Below are 26,323 nucleotides of genomic sequence, written 5' to 3' on the forward strand. Positions count from 1 at the left end.
GGGTGGGGTTCAGCAGGATCTAGAACAGGCAGGTCAAGGCGGAGAGTACTGGCGGAACAGTCGATGAGAGCAGAATGTGCGGAGAGGAAGTCTAAGCCGAGGATGATGTCGTGGGGACAGTGGGCGATGACTGTGAATAGCACGATTATTGAGCGATCGGCGAAGGAGACGCGGGCGGTACACATACCAATTACGGGGGCTGTTCCGCCATCGGCGACACGGACAACAGGCGTCGTGGCGGGCGTGATAATTTTCTTGAGCCGGTTACGAAGGTCAGCGCTCATTACGGACAAATGCGCTCCAGTGTCTATGAGAGCAGACACAGAAACACCGTCTACTTGCACGTCAAGAAGGTTCAGATGAGTGGGCAAAGTCAGTAGAGGATTTGGCGGCGTAGGGAGCAATGCAGCGTCACCTCGAGGCGCTGCATCGTCTAGTTTTCCGGCTGGGAGCGGCGTCCGAAGGGAGTCGGCGAGTAGGAGCGACGGGGCTGGGGAGAGCGAGATTGTCGTCGTTGGGGCGAAGGCGAACGAGAATAGGGGCGGTTCGTTGCAGGAGAATCAGTGGCGGCATTATCGGAGCGTGCGGAATAGGGACGAGAAGGGCCACCTGAGGGGCGAGAGTAGGCAGTATAAGCAGACCGGATCGGGGAACTCCAGGGACTACGACAGTACCGAGAAATGTGCCCGATTCGATGGCAGTGGAAACAAATACGCTTGTCGTCAGCAGTGCGCCATTCAGATGGGTTGCGGAAACGTGGTGGTTAAGAAGATGCGGGACGGGGCGAAATCGAAGAAGCCGGGCGGGTATCAGGGCGATGGGCCGAGCAGGTGGTGTGAAGACCCATGTTTTCAAACTCCTGGCGGACAACTGCCTGGATCAGTGAGACCGTGACTGCAGATGTGTTGGTGGGACTGGAGTCGAAGGCAGCCGGATAGGCGGCCTCGATCTCACGCCGGACGATCCTGGTAACATCGGCAGTGTTGTTGGGACGAGGAGCGTCGGCACAGGAAGATGTCGCTGGGGTGTTGGGCAGACGGGCAAACTGCTGGTCAATACGTCGGCTTTTGGCGAGTTCCAGGCGGCGGCACTCTTTTATAACAGCATCCACCGTGGCTACGTTGTTGCAAACGAGCAAGTTGAAGGCGTCATCGGCAATGCCTTTGAGGATGTGGGAAACCTTTTCTGACTCAGTCATGTGGGTGTCAACTTTGCGGCACAGAGCCAAGACGTCCTGAATGTACGTGACATAGGGCTCTGTGGACGTCTGCACACGGCCGGAAAGCGCCTTCTGCGCGGCAAGTCGTTGACCGTAGGGGTTGCCGAACAAGTCTCGAAGCTGTGTCTTAAGTGAATCCCAACTGGTGAGCTCATCTTCGTGCGTGCGATACCAAACTCGAGGTGTGCCACCGAGGTAAAAGACTACGTTGGCGAGCATAATAGTAGGGTCCCACCGGTTATTGCGGCTGACGTGTTCATACAGGCTGATCCAGTCATCAACGTCTTCCCCATCGTGGCCCGAGAATACGCCAGGATCACGGGGAGCGGAGAGGGTGATGTAGGTCGGCGAAGTGGCAGCAGGTGTCGGAGCCGGCGGAGTCGGGTTGTCGTCACCGGGAGCCATGAAGGAAGGCTCGACGTACCGTCCACTGCGAAGCTCCGTGACGAGGTACAGGGAACGTCCACCTCCACCAGATATGTTACGTAGGAAGACGCAGACGAAAAGCTATGTACAGATATATTTACAAGGAAAATACGCTGCGCTTGGCCAAGAGGCGACAGCCCGCGCAAGCTTCGAACCGTCGTCGTCGTCTTCACACTGCTGGCCTTTAGTGATCGCACATATTGTGCCGTAGCAATATGAAAAAGAAATGGAGGCAACTAAAAGAGTTGTCGCATTGCGTAGCACGGGCGAGCGACAGCGCACGCGTGCGCGACAGTTTCTTTTACACCAAGAGTTCAGAAAAGCAGGTGGGAAAATTTATAGCATTTAATTACCTGCGTGTGCGTGGGTGTGTGGAAACGTTCAAGGATTTTAAGGTGACTTTTTGACTATTGAGTTATGGGGTTTCACGTGCCAAAACCACTTTCTGATTATGAGGCACGTCGTAGTGTGGGACTCCGGAAATTTGGACCACCTGGGGTTCTTTAACGTGCACCTAAATCTAAGTACATGGGTGTTTTCGCATTCCGCCCCCACCGAAATGCGGCCGCCGTGGCCGGGATTCGATCCCGTGACCTCGTGCTCAGCAGCCCAACACCATAGCCACTGAACAACGACGGCCGGTCCTTTTTGACTATAGTACCTCACAATTATGGGTTTTCGCAGCGGCATTTCCCAACAGGTGTTTGAGAGCAGTCCGGCTGCTTCACAGGTAATGCAAACCAATTACAAAGCAATACTAACAGCATACGTTTGCTGCCGAAGGGATTTAAAGCGGTGAGGCGGGCTGGTTGGTGGCTGGATCTGGAATTCGTGTTTGCAGCGTGGAATTGAAAAAAAAAACTTACAGAGGAGGAAACAAGTAGAGAGCTAGGACGAGCGCCGAGACCACAGGACCACTTTACCGCGCCGTTAAGATATTTGCCTTAGGAACTTTAATGTCCTACAGTAACTCCGGGTCACTGCCCCAAGCGCACTGGGTCTCCGAGTGAGAGGTGAAATAATCGTAACGTACGTTTTCGGGTACACTGTGTTTCTTTCCTTGAAAATTCAGCACGCGCCACGTTCCCGTCAAGAATGCCGTAGGTGATAAGCGTAAGTGTACAGAGCAAATGTTAAACGTGGACGAGACGAGTGACACGGACAAGCGCAGGACTGCGCTAATCATTTTTACTCGTCTCGTTCACGTTTAACCTTTGTGCTGTGCACATACACTTATGAATCGCCAACTTGCCCGATGCGCAATCCTGCCACGAAGTCGCGCTGATAACGTGCATGTCGTTTGTAAGCGTTAACGAATAGCACACGAGGCAGATGTTTATCCTTTCGAGACAAGACAAGCCCGAAAAGGTACAACAGTGCGCAACTTCACAATGCGCCTTGCCGTGAAAACGCTGCCACTTAGAGCAAGTGTCTAGCGTTTCGACGTCTGAATACGATCAATTCAAAACATTCATAGTGTCTTCGTTTCTTTCCAGCAAGCGCAGTGGTAAGTGCCATTAAGCTTCTTTTCTTCCCTCTGCGTAACATCTTTCCTAGGCGTCGTTAAGGTTAGAATTGACCTTGATCACGTTAGGTTAGGCCTTGTGGGTTTGAACGTGTGGGTTGGCACTCGTTGCTTCCTTCTTCTGACCCGCTATGACTACTTGGTAACAACGGCGCTGTGTTGGTAGGCATGAGGTCATGGTATTGAATCCCGGATGCGGTGGCCGCATTTCGATAGGGGGACGAAATGCGGAAACGCCCGTGTACCGTACTACGGTTGCACCTTAAAGAATCTCAGGTGGTTGAAATTAATTCGGCGTCTCCCACTACGGCACGCCTCATAATCAGATCGGGGTGAGTTTGGCACCGAGAACCCCTGAACGATGTTTTTCGTTCTCCTTGTGCATCTGGGACGTATGATCCGTAGCTTCACAGATGGATCATACGCCCCGGATACAATTCCCAGATTACGTTTCAAGTTTTACGTTCTTCTTGTACATCTGGGATGTATGATCCGTAGCTTCACAGATGGATCATACGCCCCGGATACAATTCCCAGATGACCCTGAAGCGGCGTGCTGCAATGATGTCGCGACGTCGCCCCACTTTTTCTGCCATTTGAATCCGCACTTTCGTCATTACATTGTTCTAACCCAGAAAAAAAGAAACATAAACTGAAGTTTTTTTCCTTATTTTTTTTTAGACGTGCAGAAGAGGGTGAAAGCAGGCTCGAGTTATTATCCATTTCGCCTTCGGTCCGACAAACCGCGACATTGTGAGTATAGGCTTAGCGAAGTGAACATATCCCTTTCGTCTATCCGAAGTTAGCAGCATTGTGCCATAGCCATGGAATTTCCCACAAAAAATCGCTAGAGGGATACACTGCTCCTAGTGTCTATTGGGGCTGCAAGTAAGTACTTTGGCTCAGCCTGCATAGGCACGATGGTTAGCGCAACTACTTGTCTAAACTTCGTCCCTATGGCTTCCAACTGCTTTGCGACTTGGAAAACCGATCGTTTTCTGCAAAATATAGCGTTATGAACTCTACTACACACAGTGATTATGCACTTACACGGAGTATAATTGTCTGCTGCACTTAATAAAACAAATAGATTGCTTTGAAATGCAGGCCAGTATAAAGGCACGTAAAGCATAGCCTGAACAAAGCGACAAGAATGCCTGAAGCCCCGAGCACGAATACCGGACAAATCAGTGTGCTAACCATAATCCTCGCGTTAGTTGAACGATCTCAGCGCGAGAGTTTCCTGCAGTAGTTTTCGAGGAAACTATGCCTACAAGAAAACGCCCTCGATGAAACCATCAGACGTTGAACTGATTCGCTGCATCTGCACGACATGACGTCCCTGGTGCTGCCGTTGACACAATCGATCGAAACATCCATGCTTTGAAGGACCAGCGCGTGTGCGTGAATAATTACCGACAACCGTCAAATAACAGCTGGCTCGGTCCAGAAGTAGCTCGAGCGTAAATATTTTAATTTGCAACCGTTGCCGTGCGAACTATTCGAAGCGTAAGGTTTCCTGTTGGCGTCACAGCATTTGAGGCGGCACTCCGAAGCAAATGTTTTTGTTATCTACTTGACATATATTCGTTTGATGTGTTTAAACATCTTTAAAAAAACACGCCGGGGTTTCACTTTTGCGTGCCATTGGCCTCCTACTTTGCGGCAAATTTCATACACTTACAAAGAAAGGGCGATGAAATTAGCATGCTTATTTATAGCATAAGTTATGTGCACTGTATGCAGGACGAGGGCTTTTACCTGCGAGTTCCATCATTCTGTCGCGCCACTCATCAAACAGGGTGTCTTAACTATAATGCACCAAGATTTAAAAACCACGCAAATGCCGCGTAGGTGGACGGAACCTAGGTAATGTTGTTTGCCATCGCTTGGGGATGCTCAGATTATTTTTTTGTGTGTTTATCTCCTGCTTACACAAATAATAAATTAATCAATACATTTCTAGAATATTAATTAGTTGAAAACCGGAGAGCAACATGAAAAACTCCCAGCACAGCTTTCTGTTGCTCGATACGTGCTACACAAGTTTTTCCGAACGTGAAAGAAGCCCGCGAATACACACAAAGTGCCTCGAAACAACACGCAAGCAATAACCTCAGTATCTCCAAGCAACGGCAAACATTACCCTGGTTCTGTCCAGCTAAGTGGCTTTTGTACAATTTTAAATCTTGGATCATGATAGTTGGGGCAACCTGTATAATAGATTTCATAGCCCGCCTAGCTCCTGCTTTTCCTAGTAATCTCTTCTTCAAAAGCGCCTAACCCGAATCTGCTGTCTAGTCAGCACCACTCCATCCGTGTTTAGTTAGCCTGAATCGCCTTAACTTAGTGATGGCGCGAAAATGTTTGTCGTTTGCTTTCTTTTCCTTCGTTTTTGCGTTTATAAGCTAACTTTGGCCGGTCGGTACCTACTTATCGCAAGAAACAACGTTTTTCAACGGGAAAGAACGAGACGACCGACATGAGCTCAGAGTAGCAACCATAATGCTTATCAGTATAGTTGCTTATACTTATGCTTATAGTGCTTATACTTATGCTTATCAGAATAGTTGCTTATCAGTATGGGCTGCTTATTAAAGTGACGAACGCGCAAACTCCCTGCCTTGTCGCCATTCGTGCAGCGATGTGCGCGTGTGTAAATGCTTTCCAGACTTCGACAGCTGCACCATAGTGAAACGCTATCGCGAACAAAGAATCCGGAACGCGCGTGATATTTTTCGAAGGATTCGCTATTCACACACCCGCCGTGGTTGCTCAGTGGCTAAGGTGTTCGGCTGCTGAGCACAAGGTCGCGGGATTGAATCCCGGCCATGGCGGCCGCATTTTGTTGGGGGAAAAATGCGAAAGCACCTGCGTACTTAGATTTGGGTGCACGTTAAAGAACCCCTGGTGGTCGAAATTGTCGGAGCCCTCCACTACGGCGTGCCTCACATTCAGAAAGTAGTTTTGGCACGTAAAACCCCATAATTTGACTATATTCACGTGTAACGTAAGAGCAGGCATTCGGGCTAATTGTTGCAAATACACGATGGAAACAGACAGCGCAGCTTTTTCGCGCAGGCCGTATGGCACAGGGAGACACATCAGCGCTTGGTGTATGCGCGCCTGCGTGCGTGCTCGTGTGTGTCTTCCTGTCCTACGGTCTGCGCAAAAAGTAGCGCCGTTTCACTTCCATCGTCCCCGAGTACGGTGATACCTGCGTGAGTGTGCCTGCGGTATCTTTTGCACAGGAAAGAGTTGCCGGGCGTTGACTGTGAATTGTGAACGTGTCGTGCTCTTGTCCACTTGGCGATGACTGCATACGAGTAGCGAAAGTAGCCCTTCGCTATACAGATAACAATCGCTTGCTTGCTAGGCAGCGCTCATGGGAGTCCTGTTCTCAAGCTGATCAAAAGCGATGTCCCGCCCCGCCCCCTCCCGTAATTACGTCTTGCTGCTGGACTTCCTCGAGTGCGTCACAAATAACTGCGTCATCTTTCAGGCGCCCAGTTATCCTGCTTCACACGTCAGACGCTGCGCTTCACTTTGCACGTGCTGCATTAAAATGCAACATAATTGTTGCTTGCGGTGCTTTCGATGAACGGAAAGCTTCATAGCCTAATTACTGAGTGGACCACTCTAAATTAAGAAAGCGAAAAAAAAAACCCGCCTCAGAGGTCTCCTGTCACTTCTTGAAGGTGTACCTTTCTGATTAAATTTAGCTGCAGTTTTCCGCCTTCTGTATTTGGTTTGATGGCCCAGTGAATTGGCCTAATGCAAGAGATTCTTAAGTGTGTGTCCGTTTTATTCACGAGGCGCAGGTCTGATCAGTAAGATTCTTTTAGTACATTGTGATCGACGCAGATAATATGGACCGAGGATGCGAAGGTTACCGCATGCATCACGGTTTGCACTTCTCTATGTTAACATGCGTGCAACATTATTTTTTCCCCTAGCGTTTCCTACACTATTAGACGAAACTCTGGCGCTGTGATCGTTCAGATACCACGGGAATGATGGTTAGTACACGAATTTGTCGGACCTATGTGCTTATAAATTCAGACGTTCTTGTGGTTTTGTTTATTGCGCTTTACCTTCCTTCATTGATCTAATTAACTTCAAAGCAATTTATACTTTTCTAAATGAAGAAGGTACTGAGGCTCTGCGAAGACGCAAGATCGCTACCAACTGCAGCAGTACGGCTAAACGAAGTGACCAAATCCAAACGTGCCAAGCGTCTCAACGTGCTGGCTCGCCAGCAAGGAAGAAATTCGTAAGGGTGCCCTGTGTCGTTTGTGAACGCGTGCGACCGTGGCATGATGGTTTCAATATAGGGCTGCTCTGCTAGAGTTATTGTGTCCGAAACCTTCCATCGAACAATTTTAGTTACGTTTTAGTTATTCATAACGCATTCCTTCGTTGAAATCGATCAGTTTGCATAGTCACGATGCCACCTAAAGTCATAAGGACAAGTTTAGACTAATGCATTCGCTAACCTGAATTCCTGTGCTGGCTGAACCACCCTGCCCGCAACTCCCGTTGAGACTAGCGCCACAGTTCCCTCTAGTAATTATTGTATGAAACTCTATGGTTTCTTTTCGTTCCGTTGGGCACAGTTTTGCAACAGATTACCGTTATCAAGTTATCGCTCGTTGGAAGATGTCCCTCCACGTATCCTACATTTCTTGACTGTTGTCACTAATTCTATAGCGAAAGGGTCTTGTTAGAGGAACCAGCGCTGGCCAGCAGGCGCTGCAGCAGTTTGAGCGTGCAACTGAAATGTGCTGACACCATTCTATAGGGAGGTACGATACGGCTTTTTTGTCTGGTAACAGACGCGGATCTTTGTCAATTTTCATTTCAGCTCTATGAACGTCCAGCCAAGTTCAGGACATACATACCCATGCCCGTTGCAGAAGCGCATGCGCTCAAACGTTCAAGCACGTTGGCTCCCACTGAGACGAAGTATCTGGACACACGTACCGCAAGATGAAATGTGAAGCTACTGACGTGAAATCGCAGCCCAAGCTGCTCAAAACTGTTTCCTGCGATCCCTAGGTTTGTCTGTTAGGGCGTTGCGGTGGGCACGCGAAGTTTCCGCGCTGGTTGCGAGCAGCGCTATGGCTTGATCCATGAGTTTAAATTTTCCACTACAGACGATTGTGCTCACCGCCGTCGTTGCGATTCGAGTGTAGCTCGTCTGCCAGGGCCCACCCGATTCCAAGTTCACAAGCTCTCCCGATTAAGAACTTGTGAAATACTAAACCTCAGTTAAGTCACGTCCGTAACTCGGACTTCTGGGGCTGTTTCTTGCAGTTCGCCGTCACTGCGAAGTGACAACACGCTCACTCACTCGGCCCGGACAGCGACACCCTGCTTCTTCATGAAGCTGACCAGGGCCTCGGCGACGTCTCGGAAGGTGAGCTCCGCCTCCTGCCAGCCCTTGTACGAGTCCAACGCCTCCATGCCAGGCATGACGCTCGGGTAAGGCATGAGGCGGTACACAGCCTCGAAGCAGGTGGCCTCGCCTGCGCTGTGCGAAAACCTGGGGAGAGAAGACACGGAAATGCGAAGAATAGGTGAGAGTCGCGTCTTTTTGATGCCTTGCCTAAAGTGTACGCTGAAACGGTAAATCAGATTACGACTGAATAAGTATTATTTCAAAGCATCCGCTACTTTCGCGGCAACAGCTAGTTGCTTAATGAAAGGCGAAAATGGAGGTCGAAGTTTAATTTCCGAATTTCACAGTGAAGACACCAGTAGTAATGTGTGACGCCATTGATTTAAAGGTTGTTTAATTGTTATATTTGAGCCATTGTGGTTTAATAAAATTTTCTTGAACTTCGCAAAATTCAGCCTTCAGTTCTTCAGACCAGTGGTCATACGTTGAGGTTCTGAGCTCGAGGTCGCCGGTTCGACCGCGACAGGGGAAGCCGCATTCCGATAGGTTGGAAATGCAGAAACACTGTTGCACTTGCCTTTATAATAATTTGTGCGCTAAAGAAATCCAGGTTTCCAAAATTAACGAGGACTGCTTCAGTACGGCATGCCTCGTGTTCACACATCCCGATTAGGATAAGTAAAACCCCATATTTAAATTTTCAGATGCTCTGAAAATTCTTTACTTCACAGCAAACTACTTTGTGACTTCACATGACTTCACAACGGGTACGTAGTACAATGTATCCATTTCACCCCAGCCCACATCCGCAGTACTCTTGCAGGTAATAAACTTAAACATGCTTGCGCATTGAGCCTCGCGGGCATGTTAAAGGACCCCTCACTAGGCTTGGCCCGTTTAAACAAACAAGTGCAGCCTGCACATGACGCGATGGCGATCAAGCTGGCATGCGGAAACAGCTGAAGTATGAAACCAAACACCCCGTGCCTTCCTCTTAAGGGAGTCGCGCTCCCACCGAGAGTGTCAGTCACATGCACAAGTGTCTCTTCGCCGCACATTTTTCGTCAGTCAATCACCAATGATCTAATGCGGAAGTTGCAACGCCACCAGAAAAAGGAGGATAGAAAACAAAACTCGGTGTCCTTCCACTCCGTGACGAAGGATGACCAGCGAAGCTGTGTATGTAGGCCCCTTAATGGCGAACTGCACTGGCGCCACGGCTCGGCCCGGCATTGCACTATCTTCGGGATCAGCCCAAGCAATGACGATTTATTCTAGTATGGCTGCGTCAATCATGGCTCGTACTCGACGGCATGAACGCAGGTGACGTCAGACGCGGACGCCGGAGGAAGAAGGCTCGAGTTTTGTGCCGACACACGGACACAATCCTGGGGGGTACTAGCCCTTAACAGCTTCGTTGAAAAAAAAAAGGGGGGGGGGGGCAAGCAGGGACACGACGTCCCTCGTATCCGGTATGAAAGAAGGCCGGGAATGAACAGCGATTTGGGAATGCTATGTCGCAGCAGAGGGAGGGAGAGTGTGCGTTGGCAGCGACGCTTCCCTCTTGGCGGTGATATCAGGACAGCTGATTTCTTCCGCCTCCTCCAATAATAAAACGATTTGAAAAACTCTCGGTCAAACGCTTCTTAGACGGCGTTTTGTAGCGTCCAGTGTGATACCGAAATTTGCAGTGCGGCCGGATGTGGCACCGCCCGATATATATACCAAGTTGGTTAAAATCAGTCTGCAGCCAGGCAATGCCGAGAGTCTCGTATCCCACGAGTTGCTTCAGAAGGTTATACCCTGTATTCCTTTCACGTACTTCCACCATTGGAACGCTGCCTAAGTAGCCGGAATCTAAACAGCGATCCCGCGCTCAGCAGCAAAGTAACCGGGCCAGCGCCATGTGCACTGAGCATTTCCCGTTTCTTTGCGAGGTACGAAACAACCACAATAATAGGCTATTGAAATATCCTTCTTTAGCGGCTTTTGCGCACCAGAATTCCCAACGCCTTTGTACTACTTCCGCGTTTTTTTTTTTGTAACGGCTGGCCTACAGCATCTCCTAGTTTTGTGTCCGCGATATTCTGAAACTTTCCGATGTCGGGGTGTACGAGAATCGGGGAAACAGAGAGGTGCTCGGTTTTACGTTAATCGCGATCATATAAAAACCTGTCGCCTTCCTTCACAATGTCGGGGTCACTCACTTCTGGTCCGCTAGTGGAAGCAGCTGACGCACCAGCTCCCAGGTGACGTAGCCGGTTGCGCCGGAGGGTGGCAGGTCGTACAGAAGAAAGTCTTGGTAGCCAAGCACGGCCGGATGGCCCACGGCCACCTCGCTGAAGTTGTTGATTGCCAGCGACGGCGGCCATAGTGAGGCACTGCCGCTTGGCAGCAGGGGAACGATGGCGTGATACTGGCTGGGGTCATCGTCGGGGATGACTGCGGTCATCTCAAGCACGACCTCTTCCGTGGCCGCGATGCGGTGCACGATTCGGTCCATCGTGCGAGCATGTCGCGCAGTCTGGTTGGTGTGGGCGCTGATGTTAGCCTGTAATAATGAAGGACAGGTGTCGCTGAATGCGTAAGGCCTTGTCACGTCTTCTGATATCCGCGTTGGCGGCGCTGACGGTTTGGGCCGGCTAGACTAAATCACTGTCTGTCCCTTGAGTGGAAGGTATCTATCGACTATTTAGCCCATACCAAAAGAATGAAACTAACATTAAGGGATTGTAATACGGCGGTGCGGGTTTGAGAGCATATTGGTGCAGCTGCTGTACTAGCTGAGATTACAAGAAGAAGAGTGTAGTTTGGCGGATCTTGTATTGCAGAGTGCAGCTGTGTAACTGGTGGTCTGTCAGGAAAGCAAAACGGATGTCAGGGGAAGGACAAATGCTGTCGACGATGACAGATGATTAGATGGTGTGATAAGGAGAGGAAATTTGCAGGCGTACGGTGGAATCACTAAACTTACGAGGCATTAACTGGAGATAGCTGTGGGAGGCCTTGGTCGTACAGTGGCCATAAAATGGCTGACTAAATAAAATAGGCTGAAGCTAATGATGGTTGTGGTGGGGATGATGAATATAGCTCATGAATGAGCGAACCAATAAATGATTACACTTCAAGAAAAAAGCACGCGACGAGCAAGTGCTCGTTAAATTCAGACCCAAAACGCGCCCTTACGGCAATACAACGCAACATGAAAAACTACGCGGCGACAGCTGCGGTTCAGTAGCACTGCGGCAGCAGTGGGGCAAAACCTGTATGCAACAAATGGCGGTCGAACATATGGAAATTAGACTTGCATCCTGCCAGCCATCATTTGAGCTGAACATGACCCGAACGAGGTATTGATTGCACGATTGGTAATGGGGTCTTGTACAAAAATTACCGGAAGAAACTGTAGCGCTTAAATGCAGCAAGCCCCCAAGTTTAGCGCTTGAAAAACATGGAAAAGATTGGGAGTGCATGTATTTGCCTAAAACTCGACCTTCTGGCTTTCTACCTACGGCGTTGTGAATTTGTAAATTGAACCGCTATCAATTAAATATTGCTTTATAAAGGAACAATTCACAATGACCATGCCTGCGTGCTGAAACTTGATGCCTTCATGCGTCTAGAATAACGATTTTCTTTCAAATTTAGAAAGATCATCCTTAACCCTCTGTCTGACAAGAGAGACTTGGCCTAGAAAATTTTTATTACTTTACTTCTTTATATTGCTCAAATACACACCAGCTGAAATATAGAAGAGTGTCTAAAAATATGGCTGTGGCTTAGCTAAGGTTAAGCCCAGGATGCGAAGCATACTAGCCTTTATTTTAGTTGTTGAACCACTGTTTAGCCTGGTGAACTGCTGTTGCTTGGCTATATTTGGTTCGGCTAGACGTAGAAACAACTCATGCGTTACTCTGCTTCGCCTTCAAGAGTGGAACGCGACAGCGTTCCCATCGACCCGCCAAGGGGTGTAAGACAATGGGCTACGGCGCAGCGACTACGCGCCCCGCATTGGACGCGGTGAGCGTCGAGCAACGCAGCGTTCGGCGCGGCAACGAAATGTGCGCCTGAGCAAGCGACGCACGCCTGAGCCTTAGAAACAGCGCGTTTCTAAGGCAACACCGCATTCACTAGAGGCGCTTTTGTACCGCTTTGAAGCATCGTACTCGTGGCTCAGTGGTAGCGTCTCCGTCTCACACTCCGGAGACCCTGGTTCGATTCCCACCCAGCCCATCTTGCAAGAGTTGAGCCAAAGCCACCTAGAAAATCAGTCTCTGTAGCACGCCGCAACCTTCGCTTCTCATTCCAACGAGCAGCTCTGTCTCCAGGAGGCATCTCACCTCGTGAGTGTCTAGCAGAGGCAAGCGCAGCTGCTTATATACCGCCGCGACGCCGCGAGCGACGGCGCGAGTTGGAGCCCCGTTTCTCCTCTCTCGTGACGTCACGGTGTCAGGTGGTATTGAAGGCAACACCGCCGCGCCTGAGGAGCTGGGTTGAGCCCTCGTAATATGCTTCGCATAAAAACTAATCGAGGTAGAGTAGGTCAAAAATGTTGTTGACGAGCTGGTTGGAGGTCAATATGGCCAAAACCTGGTGTTTGGTACCTGCTTTGGCAAAGTCAATTCATGTTCTTCAGATGTACCTCTACGGGGATAAAAATATAGCAGCTTGCTTAAACAAAGGAAAAAATATCGCATTGGTGACAATATGACCCCCACGTGCGTTAAGAAGTGGATGACGAAGTCTTCCAGCTTTGTCTTCGAAACATCTGCTCGTGCTCACGATTGACATTTTTTTGAATGCCGCTGTTGAGCAGACGCATATACAGGCGTAAATTGAGACGCACACTAATATAAAGAGTCGTCTTGCTTCTGCAGATGTTTTTGTTAGGGTAAGAATATTGTGGAGCTGCCAGTTAAATGGTTAAGAGATGTTGAGACCTTCTTGTGGCACTGCGCCATAAGAACGTCTGAGTCGAGAAGATTGAAGAATAGAAAAATCCATGTATTAATCATCATCCACTATTTTAGCTGAGTGGTGGCAGCGCCAGAGTGCCTTCTTCTAATTTTTTTGTTTACCTTTATGCGGTCCCGTGCTCCGCTGTTTTGATATTACGTGGTCTGAGTCTTCATCCCCAAGCTAGCCGGAAGCGAGTGACAACAACCGCCACCACTGCGTTACCCCGCACTCACCTGCACCAGAATTACGTTGAGGTATCTCTTTACGAACTTCAGGTATGCCTGGTCCCGGCGCATGTGACTCCTCTCGCGGCGCCACGGTTCAAGGTCACTGCGACGGCCCATGGATAGCAGCGGTTGGCCATCTTGTCCCCGCCATGTCGGATGACGACGCAAGTCGAACAGCGTCTGCACAAAGCCAAAGAAGGGGTGCGTTGCCAGAGGCGCCGTGACAATAAGCCTAAATGTTCGGCGATGGGTGGTGAATGTCCGTAAGTAAAATGAACATGCCAAAATATGTGGGCAGGTTTCCTCTGGGTCTTCTTTGTTTTTGTTTTTTGCATATGTTCATAGTTAGCGGCACAGAAAGGTCCTTCTCTGCGTCTTGGTTTTGTGGATATGGTTTTGTGGCTTTATGGCACATGGATAATCGTAAATACAACATTGTCACTGTGTGCCTGCTCCTGGACTTCCTTTGTTGGCTTCGCAGGATGAATAGTGAATCGCACAGCGTAAGAGCATGCTGCTCGGAGGTTTAGGCCCGGTTTAGCTTATCTTTGATGATGTCTCGTTTATAGATTGGTATTATTGAACTCTGGTTACGAGAAAAGCCGTGGCGCGAGGTTCCAGTATTATCTTCGGCCACTTGGGCGTTCTATACCATGCGCCCAAGTCTAAGCACACTATAGTATTTTTGCATTTAGCCCCGAATAATTAAATACGGCCGCCTCGACCGGGAACGGGACCCGCGTCTTTGTGCTCAAAAGGGGCTGACTGATAATGTTTTACTTCCTGAAGCGCACAGCGGCGCTGATGTATTCCATAGCAGAGGGCTTCAGAATAACTCCGTACGCGCCTATACTGTAACAGGCACTAAACTCTTGGCACACCAGCGTCCCTGTACACCTCGCGCTCGACGATATAGCCGTGAGCTACAACTACAGCTGCCGAGTTGTAAAGTCAGGGTGCCGCGACGACTACAGCAGAGGTAAATGACATAGGAGGACACTCGAACCTCTCAAGGCCTTGTTAGACAATCGCGTAGACCGGTCATACAGGACAGGCTTCAGAAGCGAAGCTTTCGCTACCTGGAAAGCGAGCGAAGACGCTTGCTCGTAAAGGTGAACATGGGTGGCGTCGTTATTCGATGGTGAGACGGCAGCGGTGCCTAACCTTGTCGTTTGCATGTGCGATCAAGCACTTTGAGAAATATCCCGTGCACGGCGAATTTGGCTCGGTGGGTATGTGGTGCGCGGTACACTGGTTTGTGTCGGATGTGTCCGCGGTGTTGCAGCAGCTCAAGTTTACGTTGAGCGAGGTGTTGCGGTGTAAACATGTCGAGCATTGCCGCGTGTGTTATGCTTCCAAAGGGTAATTGAACAAGAACAACCTCTTTCGAAAGTAGCATTGAAAGCTTCACTTCAGCCGATTCTCACAGCGGCTGGGGACCGCGTACTTTCTTACCATTTTAAGAAAAAAATTTCGTCCTATTTAACGGCTTCGAAATTTGACGGTCCAGGTCATGATGATGCGCTGCACTTTACGGTAGTTCAATATTATGAGAGCTGAGAATGTAATTATCCTTTCCCGCTTACATTTTTACACATATCCAAGCTGCACGTCTCCGTTGCTGCGACAAGTACGTGAAAAACGGCTTGTTTGCAGCGCCAGGAAGTAGCGATGAGAAATAGAAAGTGTCATGTGACTTACGCAGAGAACTCACGAAGTATCTGTATTCTTTTCTCTGTGCAAGTGACAAAGATTCCTGTGGACTCACCTTGAGGTCATAATATAGGTCGAGCCTGATGGCAAGCTCGACCGGGTTCTCGACGTGGTCATCGAAAGTGCCGAGGCCTAGGTCTTGTAGGAAGGCGACCAGGGCATCGGCGCGGTGCTCAATCGAAGCCGCCAGACACCTTCTGTAGAGCACGGCAGCCTTGGCCGAGCTCGACGTCACCTGGCCATGCCCCAGTGGACCCTGCTGGTTACTGCTGGTAAGGGGCTGCTGGCTTGGTGACACGCTCGGTCTACGTCACATGTAGGTAAGAATAACCTCGATTTTATGCATAAAATTCTTGTCGACTGCAACTTGCGTTACGTTCCGAATCATCTCCTTAAATGCACACACTCCAGAAACATTAAACGTACATGTCCATGAATTTTGACATTGCCTTTCCGGCTATCTATCGGAGTTCACCGCTGTGCACTAGCGTGAATGAACAAATTTATTTCAGATAATCTTTTTTTTTCACCATTCTTCAAAGAATTATATTTCAGAAGGCTGTTTGAATTTCAAAAACTTTAGGGCAGCAATATCCCACTGAAATGGGGCTGCCGCGTCCAGGATTTGATCCCGCGACCTATTCGACGTGGTGGCGTAGTGGCTATGTCGTTGCACTACTAAGACCGAGGGTGCAGGGTCGGATCCCGGCCGCGGCTGCGGCATTTCGATGAGGATGAAAAGAAAAGAAAAAAAAAACGCCGGTGTCCCGTGCATTAGGTGCACGTTAAAGAACCTAATCCGGAGTCCCTCACTACGGCGTGCCTCATAATCAAATCATGGTTTAGCACCTAAAACCCCTGAATATATATATATATATATATATATATATATATATATATATATATATATATATTGTATTAAATCCCGCTACCTCGTGCTTTGCAGCGGCACACCATGGCCGGTGAGCCAACACGCCGGGTTGTCGGAACAAATGAAGGTCAGTGACCGAGCATTCACTAAACACTTCCTGTACAGGATAAAACGTGTCTCTAGTCCACAGTGTTCTTGTGGCCATAGAGACGAAGATGTGCATCATCTTCTCCTCGAGTGCACTAAATACAATCCACAAAGAAGGGTACTGCAAATAAATTTGTTGATATTAGACAGAAGACCTTTCACTCTAAAAAAAATACTTGGCCCATGGCCAACTGCGGGCCTTCAAAAAAGAGCGCTTCTTGCTCTGAAAAAGTTTTTAGAGGAGACCAACATTTTGGGAAAATATTAGGCATCAGATGATCCGAATGCGCTAAATGAGCAACATAAACGTTCGTGATTCATAATTGGTTTATGAGGCGATCGCAACTTTATGCAATATGTATAATTCTGTTCTGTACTTGCAGTGAATTACATGTGTTGAATATTATGACTGTTCTAAATATCTGACTTTATATATGCGTACGTGGACTGGACTTATGCACAGAACTTTGCAACTCATGTACTGTTGGACTCTATATTTTTTATTCATCCAGTGTTCTACTGAGTGCCATCTTTCGTGTCGCTCTTCTCCCTTTTTACGCAAACTTGTTTCCTTTGCCAAGTGACAAGGAGTAGCCGGTGCCACCATAAAGGCGCCAACCTCTCCTAATATTCATCTCAATAAAAAAAAAAGGGCCGGAGGGAATGTGAGTGCTTCCACTAGTGATCTAGGTGACGTTTTCTCTCACCGCTCGCCAGAAATAGTGTGGACCGTGGTGTTCGCGCCCTGAGCGATGCGCCTGAGCCCAGAGCGCGCGTGCCACGTCACCAGCGCCATCTGGCTGTCGTGCGCGCTGGTGAATGAGGGCCCCTGCAACCATCCCGAGCACACGTACGCGTACAGGTTGTCGCACGGGCTGCCGCGGCGCCCCAGCGCTTCCTGCGAGGCAATGTGCTGATATGAACAAGGGCCTCCGGGATCGGAGACGCGTATAGCGCGCCATCTCGAAGGTAATCAAAATGGCATTCACGTGCTCACGTTTACCTACACGCGTTGTGGCGACAACGCCTCTGACAACGCAACAAATCAGCGACCACGATGACTCGGTAGCTGCGGCGCGCTACTCCTGACCACTATAGGTCTCGGGTTCGGAACCCGAGTGGTATAACGGAATAGAGACACAGATAACGCGCTGTCTAACGCTGGCTATGTTACATAACATTGTTTGTTAAAGCGAATTTACAAAAAATATTGGTCTATGGGACTGCGTTAATACCTTACACTCGCCTCAAGGCCTAGCGACCATTACATCCACGACAGGAGGGCAAAGCAGTACAACATTAAAAAAACGCATGCACATAGTTTGCAAAAGGGACTGGGCCAGCTATCATTGTAGCAAATTGGTAGAACACAGAACACATCGCGTTGAGGTTGCGGATTTGGCTTCCACTGGACATATTTCGCATTTTCACTTTCTTACCCAGTCCTTTAGGTGGAAATAAAATAAAGATAAAAAATTGCTTGAAAATATGTAATGGTAACAATAATATGACATTGAGTAAAGGTTGCTTAAAAATTAAAAATGGTGCTTCTGTTCTCGATTATTTCTCTGGACTCACTGTGGGTTCTATGGCGCTCGTCATTTGAGGTGTTGTTGTGCCAAACAGCTCTTAGCCATGAGCAAGGACGTTTAACCCAATTCCGCTTTCCAATCTAGTTTGAATCGTTTGACTGGCAGTGATGGTAACGCAAAGATAATCCAACTATGAACGGAATACGCCGGTTCCCGACGAATAAACGAAGCAGTGTTTGGTAAGATTAGGTGCGCTTTGTAGACGATCACAAGGAAGAAGACAGGACAGGCGCAAACAGTGTTGAAGAAGTGCTGTACTTGAGCACTTCCATAGATTAAATGCCTCGGTAGAACACCGACTGCTGGAAATTACGAAGTGGAAAAAAGAAAACATCTTCACCAGCGCAATCACAGTATACAGCCGTTACTACAACTCAGTTTGGCAAACGCATTCGTGAGCAACATATGCAAGGCGTAGCTCAATCAGGGGCACACAAGACGAGAGCCGTGTCCCCTGTTCACTTTCGGCGTGTGTATCGGTAGTGCTGCTCCGTGCGCAGTGGGGCCACCTCGTCAGCTGCAGCGAACGAAGCAAGCCTTAGCCTGGAACCGAAGCTCTGACAAGAAACTTGTTTTCACTTTCTTATCCGTATAACAAAGGCAAGTCTGAACGGTTATACATGGCTCCAACTTTACATGGCATTTGTTCACCCCGCATTGGTCAGTGTGGCATGTTTCCCAAGAGCTGTTCGCAGTTAACGATGGTCAATGGCCGAGAGGCCCAGTGGAATCACTGTTTCCGGTATACTGGTATGGGTTACGCTTTCGAAGGCAGGCACAACAGTAAGGCTTGTTCTTCGGACCTTCTCCAAATGTACTGCGTGTATTTTTCAGTTTGAAACAAATGAAGCTGTTGCTGAAATTCTTAATGTGTAGCTATAAACATGGATAAGGTGACGCAGAAAGTCGGGTCTACGCTTTGATAAATGAGCCTATTTGTTGTCAAAGGCCCCCTTGACAAAGATAGGCCCACTTGTCGAAACGTAGGCCGGCGTTTCTGAGGCAACTCAGCCCTGTTTGTAACTTTTATACCGCAGTGCGCTACTCCACGCGCAGGCCACCCCTCTTTGATTTTTGATCTGCAGCTAACGGTTTCTGCACCGACCTTCCAGAACGCCAGCAATATTTGTTACAACGACCACGATACGGCCCCTGCGTGCACTCGCCTTCAGCAGCGTCGCGGTCAGGCGGCAGGAGGTAGTGTTGCACAGGTGCGCGGCCCGGCGCGGGAAGCGCCCGGCCGCGCCGGCGCCCCCTCGTAGCCGCAGCGGGAACCCGTGCTGGCTGCGGGTAAGCACCAGCAGCACGGTGGTCATGACGACCACCAGCGCGAGCAGGACGAGTCCGACTCGCATGAACAGCGCCTGCTGCGCGGGACTCAGCCGGGGCTCCGTCAGCCGGAAGTCCATGGCTGCGAATAGAGGCGAGCATATTACCGTACGTACAAGATCACTCGATGCGACTGAGGCAGCCGCTACTACGCCGTTGAATGTAGGGTGTAAACAGGAAAACGAAACGCTTTAGACTTTAACGGTAATGGTTTCTTAACTATCATCATCATCATCATCATCATTATCAGCGGGGCTATGCCCACTGCGGGGCAAAGGCCTCTCCCATACTTCTCCAGCTACCCCGGTCCTGTCTTAATTGTGGCCATGTTGACCCTGCAAACTTCCTTATCTCATCCGCCCACCTAACTTTCTGCCCGACCCCTGCTACGCTTCCCTTCTCTTTTTGAATCCAGTCCGTAACCCTTAATGACCATCGGTTATCTTCCCTTCTAATTACATGTCGGGCCCAGGCCCATTTCTTTTTCTTGATTTCAACTAAGATGTCATGACCTCGCGTTTGTTCCCTCACCCAATCTGCTCTCTTCTTATCCCTTAACCTTACACATATCATTCTTCTTTCCATAGCCCGTTGTGTCATCCTTAATTTAAATAGAACCCGTTTCGTAAGCCTCCAGGTTTCTGCCTTACACTATACGAGTCCAAAGAAATACAGCGAAACATGTGACTTGAGCACGTCGGTCTGCTCATACGGGCACAAGGGTCTGCCCCACACAGTCGCTAGTCCTTTTTGACCAGGGGCCGTTTCCGCGAAGCGTATAATACCCGTGCGCAATCTATTAACTCGTGGATGAGTAAGCTTTTCGAAGGTGGTGACACCGTACGTTGCGGTGCATGGATGCTGCCAAAGAAACAAAGATGAAGTTTTGGCACAAATCGTCACTCCCATAGTTCCGCAACGCGCCGACTTACCGTGCGACACATTATTTTGGCGGAATCTCGAAAAACCACGAGTAAATAAACGCGCACGAAAGAATTCTGTAGAGCGAATTCTGTAGAGCTAGAGCACAGAACAAAGGCTTGTCCTAATAGATTTACGTGGACGTTAAAGACAATAAGGCGAAAATTATTCCGCATCCCTAAACGCAGCAGTACTAATCACCCAGGCCTTCGCATTAATAAATAAAAGGTCATCAATCGCGCAAAGCAGCTCGCCCGATGCGCAAAAGCTGGATTCACGTTAGTCCTATACGAGTCATATATTAACGCGAGAGAAACCGACATAAGGACTGTAGTGAAATATGAGAGACCCATTCAGTACGGTCAGCCCGGACTCCCTACGTTTGATTTAAAGTGCCGCCATAAACGTTAATTTTCCCATGCGATCCTATATTCTCCAGCACGCTGTGGGTGGCCGCTATGCGTGAACGTGCAGTCTCAAACTGCACTGCAATTTTTGTAACTCAACGTGACCATCTTCAAGCGGAGAACCCGTTTCGTGTACTTTCTCAAAATAATGTGGCTCTGATGTCTGCCTGGCTTAAGCAAAGAGAAATTGCAATACCCATTGGTTGCCTACAGTCTTACCTTATTAATTATGCTATAAGCCAACGGGCTACGTTCTATATACGGTGCATGCGAGAACACTCGTGTACAGGGTGTCGGGTGCGTGCGCTAAGGAAACCCGGGTCGTCTAATTTAACGGGGAGCCGGCCTCAAAGTCGTCGTCCCTGACGACCTACTCTTCAGTTTCGGGACATTAAAAACGTCCCCATTTACCATGCTAACGTGCGTCTTGCTGCGCAGTTAGGCCTATCTGAAAGAATGAGCGCGTACGCTTAAGCGAATTACGACGGCGCGTGCCAGAAAAATCGCCCTTCCGCGGGAGAAGGACGGCAACCTAACAGCACAATCCAGCCATAAGCCAACAAAAGCCCTCCAGGAAAGAAAGAGACCCGACCGCTCCGACAGGGTCTACTCGTAAGAGTGCCGTATCTGGGGCGAGATGGAATTGTGTACAGTGGTGTGGGTTGAGCTGTCGAGGACGCCGACACAGTAAGGCAAACATATACCCGTTTTGCACACGCTCCAGTTTGTTGTTTATCTGTGTGCCTTTACAGTGTCCTCGTCCTCGAAAGCGCAACCCACACCGGCGCCTATTCGCACGCGTTGCCGAAGCGATTACCTTTAGTCAGCTGAATAGACATTCTTCTGTCTTGGTCAGCGTTTGGGGCTGTTCCTAAACGAGTGTTTCATGCAGAAAAAGGAAGGCAGGATGGAGGAAAGAAAGAAAAAGGGCTGTGGAGATGTCACGGAGCTCCGCCGTGCTGGCTTACCGGGTCGCAGGCTTCTTCTTCTTCTGGCGTGGTCACGAGCGAGCGCGCGATTGCACGGGGCTCGCGATACGAATCAGTCTTCTTCTTCGCTTTCAACTTTCATATTGCCCGCGTGCCACATGTTTTTTTTTTTTTTCAGTTGTCAAGCTTAAGAGGAAGCTTTAGCTCGGGTGCTCCTATCTAAATACATGTAAAAGGAGAATTCGTTTTTCTAGGCAACCACTGCACCAAATTTGACGGGGTTTGCTGCATTTAAAAGAAAAACTTAAAATCTAGTGACTGTTGGTTTCGAATTTTCGATTTAGGTCGTCAATTTTTTATAAAAATTTGGCAAAAATCGCAAATTTTCAGAAAACGAAACTATCAAGTTTACAACTCCGTAACTCAGCAAGAAAACATGATATCGCAATTCTGTGAATTGTACCTGATAGCACATCTAAAGCTGACAAAATTGATATGTTACACATGAACCTCAAAAAATGGGGAAATGTGTAATTACAACTTTTGCAGAACCCTCGAAAACAACGTAACAAATTCACGCAAGATGTAAACTGACATAACAAATTTGTCCGCTTTGAATGGTCTAATGGATGCCGTTGACAGAATCGCGATATCTGTTCTTGATGCAGAGATATTAGTTTGTAAACTTCGCGCTTCTATTTTTTTCAAACGTCTGAATTTTTGAAAATCCTTTTAACAAAATTAAAGCCCTAAATCAAAATTCCACTTCCAACAGTCACTAGAATTTAACTTTTTCTCTCAAATGCAACAAATTTCATTAAAATCGGTCCAGGGGTTATCTCAGAAAAACGTTCTTGCGTTTTTACATGTATTTGAATAGGCCGCGTCGGAGTTGGGCCCGAGCTAAAGCTTCCTCTTAAGACAATCGTTCTGCGACAGAAACTCCTGCCCATGGTGCGGAGAAATACCAACCCTTTACCACATAACATGGGAATGTAAGCATAACTACACATTCCATAAACATAAAAACCCGAGTGCGGAGCAATGGGAGGGCCTGCTCACCAGCAGCGAGCTCACCGCCCAAAGGGCAATGGTGCAGCACGCGTGCGAAGTGGCCAGGCTCAGTGGAGCCCTGGAATAGGGGCGCACCCGTGCTGAAGAGCCAGGCAGCAAGCGCAAGACGGCTCACCGCTAAACCCCTTGATAGAATCAATAAAGTTTTTTTTCTCTCTCTCTCTGTGACTGCAGGTATGTCGTGCGGCGAGCTGCTTGTTTGGTGGTGGATTGCTGCCCTCACCAAAGAAAATGACGCGTACATTAGGGCATATGCAAGTGGATGGCATTTGTAATGCTTTGCAGTTATAAGCGGTGCTCTGCATTCCACTATTTCGTTATTTATTCTGCTGTTATAGTGTGCTACTGATTGTGCCGTGCCACTAGAGAGAGAGAGAGAGAGAGAGAGAGAGAGAGAGAGAGAGAGAGAGAGAGAGAGAGAGAGAGCCTTTCATATGAACGCTCGCTTCGCTCACGTCCATTTGGACTAAGGGGCGAAATGCTACGTCAGTGAACGCCATGACACTAGCGCGTCCAAGAACATACCGAACAGATCAACAAGCAGACTTCTTACGACTTCTGACGACGTAGCTGAGTGCCTACACAGGTAAGCACTCGGCTACGCACGGTTACGGCTGCCTGGCTTCGAGAGCCCGCACAATTGTCTACGTGTCCCAGGGTCTGCCAAAGCATCGCTGGCACACAATGTAAAAATCGCTCCATCAGAGGGTGCGATCGATTTGTCAGCATTTTTGCGCATGCAATAAGGCTAGAGTGAAAAGCATGTGTAGTATACCTGATTAGCTCGAGCAGGCTAAATGACTACTTGCAAACACCCTATACTAAAGAGGATGCCACTAAATCATGGTCATCAGTAGGTTGTTTACATTTGGGTGGCCCTCATAAACAGATAGATCGTGGTTGTGGCACGTAATGCCGCACAATTTGGTTTCTTAGCCCTGGTTAGAGTGATACTGAAGCTTCTATTTCCCGTAGGTGAGTCTTCTTGTAGCGCTTATAGCTAGGGTACTCATGACGCAGTTTTTGGTTGTTACGCATGCCGCGATGTCCGTGGCGCGGTGGGAGTGGTGATGAATGTCTGTCAGAGGTGCGTGATGAACCGTACCGCAGAAAAGTGCTGCCGGAGCTCGGTCTCTTCAGAGACCCAGCCTAGCAGAATGGAAATATTAGAAGCCTCTCGTCTATGAAAATTTTGGCTGCTTACAGCTTCGCTCCTGTTTTGTCCACTTCAAACCCCGCTGTCATATTCTTCGGTGGGTCTGTAAATTGGAGAGTAGTATACTAAAGTATTCCGTAAACGGTGGTGTTTGGCACTTTACTAATTGTGTTTCCTATGCGGCCCCATCTAATCATCACTCGTAAGCTCACAATGAAAGTTAACATATTGATTTCACAGGCTGTCAATCGAGGACACTTCATGAACTCCACAAGTCCTACGGAATGTATGCATTTGAGTCGCAATTAGAGGTTAATATCTGGGCTGCCTTTATTATCCACAGCCGAAATAAGCTACTTCATGGCTACTCCTAAACGATACTCTTCCTTTAACTTCATCATTGTTTTGTGACGTGCTCCACTGCAGTAAACTATATTAAATACACGGTTGGTTCGTAGATCGTGTATTTGCGAGAGCTGCGAGGTGGGTGTAGAAATGTGTAGTCATCTTTTTTTTTGTGTGTGTGTGTGCGTGTGTGTGTGTATGTGTGTGTGCGTGAAAATGCCGTGGGCTTTCTTCTGAGGCGCAGATATATTATTTCATCAGTATGTAAAACGCTCACCGTTGCTTAATCGGATGTTGCCTAGAACGACAACTTCGCAATTGGCAGGTTTGCCTAAATAAAACATTCGTAAATGGAGTTCGATAACCAAGACTATGCACATAGGCAGACTACCAGGAATGGCGTGACGTGCAACCTAAAAATTAACAATAACATGGCAATACTTTTAATTTATATACGCACTGTATACAGCTTATTAGACCGGGCATACGCCTCTGTCAGGAGCTTCACAAATCCCCCTTAATTGGCCCTACGTGTATTTTGTCCTAGAGCAAAACTGCGACTCGACACCGATAATTTGGCGTGCTTCGCGGTCGGAACCTAGCGTTACGCATGCAGCTTTAGCGAAAGATTATCCGCTTCTTTAGGCGTTAATTCCGCGGATTATGCTGGCCTGCTCCGCCACTCTGTTGGCGGTCCGTTTGACTACTATTCGTACCTTCTCCCGTACTGGTGCCCTTGGAAGAACTCGAGCGCGACATAAAACAGGAATTCTAGCTCATGCGTATACAAGCTAACAACACAAAGAGCACCGTTCGGGGTTAAATGAGCCTAATCCATACATAAAGATGGCTATGTTTGGGAAAGTAACTCCCCCCCCCCCCCCTCCTACCACTTCTGCCACCCTCGGCGTTACATAAAACGTCTCCATAAGTATTATCAGGAAATTCATTGTTCGGCCTTATTAGACCCAATAATAATCTTTTCTTATCACAGTTTGCCCTCCAAAGCAGTTAATTTTGTTAACTCGCACAGAGAATAACAGTTTAAACATACGAACCTCCATATATTTGGTTTAATTATTAGCTCGTCAAGTTGGTTTAAAAGTTTATAGCTCTTAAGGTTTACTCCATCCGTATAGGCGTTTTCGGCTGCCATGTTTTGGTGCGTGAAATATGACCTACCACAAGCGTCAATTGTAGTGCCTATTGTTTCTTATTTGCATTATTATTCGTATTGCTAGTTTGTTGCGCTACAGACACCTGATATACTTTTCTACGCAGATGACATGAGTGCTTACTTATTCATCTATTTTCATTCACCCCCATTACTTCGGCGAACACGCGCCACGTGTATTTCACAGATTGATTAAATATGAACTAGATAAATTTAAACGTGAACAATACCAAGTTGGAAGCATGTCGTGCTATCAATAAACCGGTCGTTTTACTCGCTTCACTTACATTTTAGTCTCGGGTTTCATACTGCTCATTGCAATGCAACTTTCAAGGAGTGCAATTCCATGTAAGTCTACGATAGAGTACACTCGTACAACGTGTACTATAGGTAACGTAGCGAAATTTTTGGGTATGCTTATAGTAGATATCGCACCTGGCTACCTAAGCACACTTAAAGCGTCACCCACCGTGCTAACGTGGTGGCTTTGGTGTTGCGCTGCTAAGTCCGGGTGCGCGGGTTCAAAACCGGGTCACGGCGGCCATGTTTGAATGGGGGAAAAATGCAAGAACGCCTGTATACCATGCGTTGGGGACACGTTAAAGAACCTCGAGTGTTCAAAATTAATCCGGAGTGCCCAACTATGGGCATTGCTTGGAATATATTAAGGGTTTGACCCGTAAGGGGCCCGGAGTTGTTATTTGTAGCTTCGAAGTTCCTCTTCGTTTTTCTTTGATTCAGCCTCAACTGTGGCACTGCTCTTTTGTGAAGCTCGGTTTAGTGGAGGCAAGGAATACACGTTTTGTCAGCTTGAGAAGGAAGAGACGGCTGGCTTTGTTCAAAAGTAAAAGCGGGTTTGCCGAGTTGCTGTGGTTGCGGCCCAATCGGATGAGTAGCGGTCAGTGAAA

The 26,323-nt window shown here is 48.3% G+C and overlaps 1 protein-coding gene and 2 long non-coding RNA genes across 6 annotated transcripts in view; 2 read left to right on the forward strand and 1 right to left on the reverse strand.

The window, feature by feature from the left end:
• LOC139060928 (uncharacterized) overlaps window positions 1–21,819 on the reverse strand; it is a 30,514-nt gene extending 8,695 nt beyond the window's left edge. The window contains exons 1-7 of one of the 3 annotated variants that reach the window (XM_070540277.1): window positions 21,555–21,694; window positions 19,247–19,491; window positions 17,196–17,386; window positions 15,526–15,775; window positions 13,764–13,937; window positions 10,779–11,122; window positions 8,524–8,715 (exon numbers count right to left, since the gene is read on the reverse strand). In XM_070540277.1, coding sequence (XP_070396378.1) covers window positions 8,524–8,715; window positions 10,779–11,122; window positions 13,764–13,937; window positions 15,526–15,775; window positions 17,196–17,386; window positions 19,247–19,491; window positions 21,555–21,576 — 1,418 coding nt within the window. In that variant the 5' untranslated portion in view covers window positions 21,577–21,694. The other 2 variants (XM_070540278.1, XM_070540276.1) reach the window with 2 other exon arrangements.
• Window positions 8,612–15,639, forward strand: LOC139060929 (uncharacterized). Its single transcript, XR_011515111.1, has 3 exons — window positions 8,612–8,749; window positions 13,806–14,020; window positions 15,502–15,639. It is a non-coding gene; the product is annotated as an uncharacterized lncRNA (long non-coding RNA).
• Window positions 15,665–26,323, forward strand: part of LOC139060931 (uncharacterized) — a 48,239-nt gene continuing 37,580 nt past the window's right edge. For both annotated transcript variants that reach the window (XR_011515113.1, XR_011515114.1), the window contains exon 1: window positions 15,665–15,790. This is a non-coding gene — a long non-coding RNA (uncharacterized lncRNA). The remainder of the gene's footprint in view (window positions 15,791–26,323) is intronic.

This window comes from Dermacentor albipictus, chromosome 6 (assembly GCF_038994185.2).
Source record: "Dermacentor albipictus isolate Rhodes 1998 colony chromosome 6, USDA_Dalb.pri_finalv2, whole genome shotgun sequence".
Classification (NCBI taxonomy): Eukaryota; Metazoa; Arthropoda; class Arachnida; order Ixodida; family Ixodidae; genus Dermacentor; species Dermacentor albipictus.